This window comes from Osmerus eperlanus, chromosome 2 (genome assembly GCF_963692335.1).
Source record: "Osmerus eperlanus chromosome 2, fOsmEpe2.1, whole genome shotgun sequence".
Taxonomy (NCBI): Eukaryota; Metazoa; Chordata; class Actinopteri; order Osmeriformes; family Osmeridae; genus Osmerus; species Osmerus eperlanus.
Window position 1 is genome coordinate 11,567,712 of NC_085019.1, and position 8,844 is coordinate 11,576,555.

General features: G+C 40.5%; 1 protein-coding gene across 1 annotated transcript; it reads right to left on the reverse strand.

The window, feature by feature from the left end:
- Positions 1 to 7,549: 7,549 nt before the first annotated feature.
- Positions 7,550 to 8,511, reverse strand: LOC134013481 (uncharacterized). Its single transcript, XM_062452993.1, has 3 exons — positions 8,447 to 8,511; positions 8,196 to 8,342; positions 7,550 to 7,915 (listed from the first exon to the last, which is right to left on the reverse strand). Exons 1-3 carry the CDS (start codon positions 8,489 to 8,491, stop codon positions 7,754 to 7,756), a joined length of 354 nt encoding a protein of 117 aa, XP_062308977.1. The 5' UTR covers positions 8,492 to 8,511; the 3' UTR covers positions 7,550 to 7,753.
- Positions 8,512 to 8,844: the final 333 nt, after the last annotated feature.

The window sequence follows — 8,844 nt, forward strand, 5'->3', positions numbered from 1 at the left end:
CCAGCTCCCCCCAACAAGATGCTCTTTGGGCCAAAAGAATCCATTACGTGGTCTTTTGTTTTTGAGTGACAACAAAAATGCCAACAATGTGTAAGTAAGTTTGTTCTGTGATTTCTAAGTCTATTAACAATTGCCTTTTGTACTGCCTTTTACACAGTTCTGTTTCAGTCGGTGTGCTTTGTTGGATCAGTGTGTCCTTATGAGGCTTTTCAATAAAGATATGTAATGAAACAAAAACAAGTTGATATGAAACTAAATACATTTTTACAAAAATGTAATGAAAATGATTATTCATCACAGTCAACAGACTAATGGCTTCCATCATGCGTAATATTGAGTAGCTTGGTACAATGAATAAACTTAAGCATACTTGCTGTACTGACTGGATTTGGGGTTTCAGCTGAGACCCCTCCTTGATGGTGATGGAGGTGACGATATCTGGTCGGGAAACGCCACAGGCACGCGGCACGCCCCAGGGCTTGCTTGGAGCGTACAAAAACGTAGGGCACGTTCTTGTCCTCGCAGAGCAATGGAAGGTGGAGGATAATTTTCAGTGGTTCAGCATCGGCAGCCATCACAATGAACTCTGCAATTCTGCGGTTTAGGGTCTTTGTAGCTGAGGGAGAAAGAGAATGGTGCAGCACTTAAAGCAAAGGATGCCTTCAGTGTTGGTAGCTTATCATACGATGCACAGAGATGGTGTGTAAAAGGTTCCTATAGGAGTTCAACAACACAGGTTGATATGTATTCAATCATATTAACTACCTCCATAAGTCTTTATCGGAGCTGCTTGTAGTTCGATGCTTGCTGTACAAGGTCCGAGATAAGTTTTGGTCAGTGTAGCATGAACCAGAGGGTAGGCCTTGGGATTGACTTCAGGATCAGCCTTATTTACAAAGTACGAGACACCAACATGTCTTCTGAAAACCCAGCTGTAACTGGTTCTAACTGCCTCCCCCATACTAGTTTAGTGACACTAGTGTACATAGCAGACAGACGGTACCAAGAGATGACGGTGCATGATTAGGGTGACCAGACGTCCGGATTTCGTCCGGTTTTCCAGCCCTTTGTCCGGACCGCTGTTGCGTGTCCTCCTTTCCTCCCTTTTGTCCCCCTTTTTGCCCTTTTGTCCTCATTTTTGACCCTTCCTGCCCACCGTTGCAATTGACCACTCGTGTAGGCTTTCAGATGCCAAAAAGAAAGACCTTCAAACTTACGTGGAGTTCAGAACTCCACTTTGCCACTAAAAGCAGCAAAGATCAATATCGTGCCTTCTGTAAGCTCTGTCGCATTGATATAGACGTGAGTAGTAGGGGGAAAGGGGCTTTAGAGCGGCATGCCTGCGCTAGGCAACGGCACAAGGATAATGCTAGTTCTGCCGGGCACTCTTCCTTAACATCATTTTTTGCTCCGAACACAACAACAGCGGATGATAAAACAACCGCTGCTGAGCTGACCAAATTATATATTTTAATTTCTATTCCAATTGAAATAGTTTGGGGAATGGTACTGTCTTATTTTCTTATTTATCTTTTGACTAAACTTGTCTCACCAAAGACAACAGAAAATCAGTGCACTTGTTTTGAAGTATTGGATTTGTATTCAAATTACAAATGTTGACTTACTAAAATGACTAATGGTATTGTCTTAATTTCATCCTAATCCCCCCCCCCCCCCCCCCCGGTGTGGCAACTGCCAAATATCCAGAAGTTCAGAAGTTATAGCCGGAGCAAGAACAATCTGAGTTTTCTTGGTGGCCATGATGTTGTGGCCCTCCTCCCCACAGGGTTCGGGAAAAGTTTGATTTTCCAGCTAACTCCGTTAGTGGTGAAGGAGTTGGCTAAGGCGAACCCTAGCGATTGGTTATGGCAGATCCAGAGTGGCTCTGGGCAGATCTAATAGTTGTAAACTTCAAGAGTACCCCTCCTTCAAGGAAGTTAACGATTGTCAATGGAGCGATCCCAGACTCTCTGTACAAATGAAATTTACGAGAGTCTGGTAGAACCAGGCTAAGGGTGACCACCATCAAACAAACCAAATGTGGGACGATTACTAAGTTTGTGTGGGACAATGTGAGACATGTTACCGACACTAAAACATAACCTGAAACTGTTATATAATGTATATCTAACTTAATAAAAACATGTGCATAATGTTTTGTTCTTTAGTACCTTCCAGAAAACACCATTATATCACAATGTAACATAACAGATTATAGATCCAAGATGGCGCCGACGATGGCTGCCTCGGCCGGTTGGTGTGTTTTGTTTTGTCAATTCAGTGTTCTGCCAAGATTTTCAGAGTTTTCTAACAAGAGACAAACTCCTAAACATCAGGGAAACAACTTCTGTGGATTTATTCCCCACTGTTCTGCTGCCAGCCGCAGAATTAGTGGGGACTCTAGTCAAAGCCGCGCTAGGCTTTGCTCAAGCAGTGAAATGCCGCAGAAGGGGAAAGCAAGCAGGAGCGCTAGTTAGGCTACACAGGCGTGGGATCCGAACAGTAGTGATTCCAGATTTTATCCCGGACGCCGCGTTACCACAGGCTTTCAACTCGTGAGAGCTGATCGGGTCACGGCACTCCGGCAAAACGAAAGGTGGTATTTGTTTTTACATCAACAGTGGCTGGTGTATGGAGGATTATAGGGGCCATAAATAATTTAATAATGGAATGGCTAAATACTTGAATAAATTAATAATTATATAATACAAAGCTTAAATAAATTACTATTTATATAATGTGATGCCTAATTGACATACAAAATGTATAAATTACAAATTAAATGAGGCACTAAATATATAAATGTCACATGTCCGTGTGTGTGTGTATATATATATATAGATTTACATTTTCATTTGTTAACATTTATTTATTTATACTTTCATTTATCCACGGTGTAATTTGCTGCAGCAAAATAAATCTGTCGTCACCCGTCAAGTCAGGGGGCGGGTTAAAGCTTCTGATTGGTGGTTCAACTTGAATCGACTGCTTTTGACTAATTCAAGAGGGCAGCACCCAGTGCGGATTCAATGAATTAAATATTGCATGCTACAGTGGTCGAAATGTTGGCTGTAGCTGAAGAGATGGAGGCAACTGCCAATTCACAATTTACATCATATTGAGAGCTTCGCTAAAATTATAGCAATGATATCGGCCCTGACTGACACAGACATCAATGAAAATGTGTTCACAATCCTTGGCGAGATGGTACAGCATAGGGGTGGGCGGATCGATCTAAAGTAGGCTATCGATAGTATCAATACCAACGTTGGTATCAGTATTGATTGATACTGACGTGATGAGATCGATACTTAAGTTTCAATTTATCTTGTCTACATTCAGTACACAACTCCCCTTACATCATAGTGGTTGTGCAAACACCGCTCCTCTAATTTAGCTCAAGCTCACTTTGCCTCTCCCCAGCTATGCTGTGAGTTGTTGCCAGCGTGCACGTGCAGTAACACGACTCAGCAGCACACTATACTAACAGTATTTTTGACAAAACTCTTTGTCCTGTGTTTTTATTATGATCATATTCACGAACAATTAAAGGAAAAATCCCAAAAACATTCAATGATCACGAAAAAATATATTGATGCATATTGATGATGCATTCACTTCATAAATTGAGGCATTGCTTTCCCCGACACGAAAGTAGATGAACTGCTTTTCTAAGTAAAAAGTATTGGTATTGGCAATACTGGCCCTGTATTTACTTGGTATCGGATCAATACCACATTTTGCAGTATCGCACACCCCTATTGAGGCTGCCGAATGAGACGATCCCTCTGGATCGAAGAGAGCTTGATCGACTGGTTGAGCCTGCCTGGTGTGTCATACCAGAGCCCGTCTAGGGAGAGCCTGTCCACTCCCATTGTACCAAATTTGGTTGCAGTTCCACCAGAGTTCCACTGGGGGTGATCGCCGGCATGAGGCAATGACGGCTAAATTGGTCTCTTTCGCCTGATTGTCGTTGAGCAATCTCAGATTTGATTGTAGTTTTTGCAAGTTAAACATGGATTATAGGTCGAAAGAACGAGTACTTATGTCCTTTCGATTTCTTACAGGGTGAGTCGTTGCCCATAACACGCTAGCATTCTGCTAATGAATGCTGATTGTATGACGTCTTTGACATTTTAAAAGGCTTTTTAGAACAAAAAAGCTATTAAAAAAAAATCTAACACGCAGCAGTGTGTATTTTCTTTGCCTCCCCTTTCGAATGCAACATTCAAATTACTAGACAAAATTATATCCTTAGAAAAGTGGATTTTGAGGGGTATAGCTCCATAGACCTCCATTCATTCTGCACTCACTGGTGAGCGCCCTTATATGGAACCAGAGTGGAAATGAAACCAGTTCAGAAGCCGGAAGTTTCCCGAGAGTGACAGTTCTCCCCATATTAGACATTCTCTGGTAATACTGTTCATTCACTAATCAGAGGCTTTAACCTGCCCCCTGACTTTTACATTTACATTTAGTCATTTAGCAGATGCTCTTATCCAGAGCGACTTCCAGTAAGTACAGGGACACTCCCCCGAGGCAAGTAGGGTGAAGTGCTTTGCCCAAGGACACGTCATTTTTGCACAGCTGGGAATCGAACCAGCAACTTTTTGATTACTGGCCCGATTCTCTAACCGCTCAGCCACCTGACTCCCGACTTTTGAGGGGGGACTACAGATTTATTTTGCTGCAACAAGTTACACCATGGAGAAATGAAAGTATAAATAAATAAATGTGAACACATGAAATCTAAATCACGTAAATCTATATACACAAATACAATAACATTTATATATTTAGTGTCTCATTGGGTGTGCTTTGCCTTCGGCAAGGGCACAACCTTTGTTCTCTCACATATATATTAGCATTCTCACTATTGTTTATCCAACTTCTTAGTTCTTCCGTAGGTTTTTTGTCCTTTAACTAGTCCTGCATACTTTGACCGATTCCTACAATTTTGCAATCAAAACGTTCAGCTCCTTCAGGAGATGTGTGCTATGACTTTTCTCATTTCTCACTTTTATACTTTTAAATATATATTAAGGTTTTTGTGCAAATTATTCTCCCATTAAAAGTAATGGTAAATCCTTTCAAATCATTAAAAAGCTTCCTCCTCTTTCAAACGTGACTTCTTCAGCATACTTTCAGATAGAGACACCATTCAACCTTTAAAATGTTCACAAGACATTCAGCTATTCCCAAATGATTCAACTTTTTCAAATATTCAGCCAATTTTGAATTATGACAGTGAAATACATTAAAATGTTTGCTCCTTGATTTTTATGAATGAGCAGCAAGCAGAGTGGCACACTGCTGCCTGCTCTTTTTCTGATATTCAACTAAATTGTCAAACAAATTCCTCTACCTTTCATATAGTTTAACTTACAGAAACAAGTTATACCTTAAAATGTAAGAAAAATGGTCCTCTTTCAGACAATGTAACTACTAAAGAGCTCACATTTACAGATTTTCAGCTATGAGCCTTGAAGCGAGAGCAGCCTTTCAAATTCTCTCACTAACTTCAATGGAGAGGTGGGTAAAATTCGTCAGAGAAAGCCGAAGGAACAAGATTTTGAAACTGCCGATAGAGTCGTATTTCTGACCACACAGACAAAGGACATCTCTGGTTTTGGCAGAGTCTTGGGTCTCGGAAAATATCCTTATTTTTTGGATTGGAAGTATAGTTTTGCGTCTAGGTTAATTTGTTTGAGGTGTGGATGCTAGATACATTTCTGTTATTCTCTGCCCAGCTCGTTAGCGATCACAGCTGCGCCATCACCGTGGCAACCAAACAGACACGCACCATGAAAGCAGAATTGGGTACACGTTTTTGAAACTGCCGGTAGAGTTGTATTTCTGACTGCACAGACATATAAAGGATATCTCTGGTTTCGGCAGAGTCTTGGGTCTCGGAAAATATCCTTATGCGTCTAGGTTAACTTGTTTGAGGTGTGGATTCTAGCTACATTTCTGTTATTCTCTCTTCGAGCTAGCGCGATGGCTCTCCATAACTAAAAACGGTTCGACTTTTTTTCCACAATCGACCAAATTGGCCAAACAAGGTATGTACATTGAGCTTAAAGTGTACATAATCTAGCTAGATCGTTTTTATTTTAGCAAGTTTCACAGAAATCTGCAAAAATCGAGGCTCAAGACTGTCATAGCTGACCGTCACGAACAGCCAAACCGGGGTCGCGTAACGTTGTGTTTGCTGCAGCTGGCGTTAATCCTACGAACAAACGCTTCGTAACTGGAAAGTTTTTACTTTTAATTGACGATATTGAACACAGATGTTAAGTAACTTGTCTTTACTCTAAATATCTTCTCCGTTTTCAATTTTAAGCAGTACATCTAACACAGTAGGAATTCTCCCACGACATCCGCTCGCTCCGCTTTGACTAACAAATATGTTTTCTCAGTCCACCATACATTAGACGAGCAAATTTTCGAGCACTTTCAGTACAAGATACAGGCCATGTTAGAGTTGATATATATATATATATATATAATTGTGTGGTCAATGTAGAACAGCAGACAGATTTGAAATAGGATCTTTTGTTATGGCCATTCTAGTGACACTACGACTGTCATCATACGGCGAAACCAGGTCACATAACTAGCTACGTTTTTCCAGACATAATATTCGTTACCTAGCTACAAACAAATGCTTCGGAACTGAAGAGTATTTACTTTTTATTGGCGATATTGACAACAGAGGTTAAGGAACTTGTCTTTAATCAAAAGATGGTCTCCGTTTTCAATTTGAAGCAGTAGATATGGCTTACTGTAGAAAGTCTCCCATTGCATCCTCTCTCTAGCTTCGCTTTGGCTACAGATGGACGACAATCACGATGCATGCATTATTTACGCCTACGGTGTTTATACAGTCTGTAAAAATACCACTTTGACACACTTGCAAGATGATCCGCTGGTTAGATGTAGCATGATCTTATTTACTACCCACAATAGTTCAGCTTTTTTTGCAGCAGCATTTTAATCAGAGTTAGCTCCAGGTCCTCTCTAAAATACATTTCAGACCTTTTGAAACCTGAGCAAATGACTTTCTACAACATTTTCAAATCCTTCTGAATTATTTACTTATTTATTTTTAATTATTATATACTCTTTTTGCATTTTTCTGCTCTTTTCTGTAGTTTTATGCCTTCGTCCAGCTCCAGCCCCTTTCAAAAATACCTTTCTTCGATTGCTTCACAACGTCCAAACTTACGCTACACGCTTTTTATTAACGCTGGTTTGCAAGGAACGTAAATGATCTTATCGTTTCGTAACTTTCCTTCTAATGCCGACTAACAGTCTAGCTAGAGTCATTTGCTCAGTAAGGTATGTTGATATGTATTTGAAACGTATTTGAGACATCCCAACCTAGCCCTATAGCCTACCTAGAAAATCTTCCACCAGACGGATAAGACACATCTACTGAAAATAAGTCACATGCAGCTTTTAAAATGAACAATTATGTTTTCATGAAACAATGCACAACATTACTAAGATTGAATATTTATTGCAACAAATAGGCCTAGGCTAACAATTCAGAGCTGTAAAAAAACAACAACAATAAATAACTATAAACATAATTACAATGAACATTGAACATGTATTTATGCCAATAAATAACTATATACACAATTACTATAACTATATACACAATTGAACATATCAATAAAAGAAATCAAAGAAATCAAAATAAAATATTTAAATTTTCGCTATTTCTTGCACCGTGTTCCCTATTAATTTAATTTTGATATTCATTCCGGGTTCCGTCATCATGAGCTTGATTGGCTCCCACAATTGCTCCTCGATGATCACGGTCCGGCTGTCTTCTAAAAGAAGATTGAGGATCTCCCTCAGTCTCCATTACCCCAAGGGCACCCACGATGTCCTCTGAGCGGACCTCCTGTCGAGGGAAAAGTAGACATTAGCTACCCCTCTATCACCCAGAACCCAACGAGCGTTCATTACCGTTTTTACACATGCAAATAAAATACCCCAGCACGGAGGCATTGCATTTTAATGTAAGATGTTCTTTACTGTTCCTTTTTTTATCGGCACTTCACATACATCGCAACATCAATTGAGCAACCTTTGCTGTGTGTATAGATTGAAGCTGGATAGTGTAAAAAATTTAAAATGAATGTCTGCTTCAATGTAATAAAAAAAAAAACGAGTAGGCCTACCTCCATGGTGGAGTAGTTTGTGGACTGGAGCCTGACTCCGTAGGCCGACTTTCCGGCCTTGAGGTGGGAAACTTTAATGTGGGACCCGACCTGTAGTTCCCACACCGCAGCCTCCCGCCAGAGACACAGGGACATCTGTGTTTCCCCCTGTAGAATGTAATGTGAAATATATATATATATTTTAAATCTCTCTCTCTTTCATTCATATATATGTAGGTGTAGGCTACTGTATATGAAGTGGATTGCCATACCTGCTGCATCGTAATATTGCACAGGGGAACGACATCTCTCCCCATTGATATTTCTTTCAATTTCGTCATCTGATCAAAATGGATGTTTCAGTTAATGTACATTTTAAATTAATGTGCACCAACTTCTAAACCTGTTTCCTTAAATAAACCACCGTATGCTGAAACTTAAGTTACCTCGACTACGGTTACCATGCCCTTCGCATCCCTGCATGATGAGAGCGGAGTCAGCGGAGAAGGGGGATGGATCAGCGCTTCAGCTGACCGTTTAAGCTCTGCGCTGAGCGCTATAGGAGCGCTGCGGAAAAACAACGTATCCTTGGATACATTGATTTGATAGGGGGGAGACTGCCCTCTCAAGGAAAGGCCCTTCACTATATAACTCCCACCCTCCTTGATTT

What these genes read in the sequence shown, in the direction of transcription:
- LOC134013481 (XM_062452993.1), bottom strand. Translation starts at nt 8,491, where the DNA reads ATGGGGAGAGATGTCGTTCCCCTGTGCAATATTACGATGCAGCAG. An exon ending in GCAATATTACGATGCAGCAG is followed by an intron (nt 8,343 to 8,446) that starts GTATGGCAATCC and finishes TACATTCTACAG; the next exon opens with GGGGAAACACAGATGTCCCT. An exon ending in CAAACTACTCCACCATGGAG is followed by an intron (nt 7,916 to 8,195) that starts GTAGGCCTACTC and finishes TTCCCTCGACAG; the next exon opens with GAGGTCCGCTCAGAGGACAT.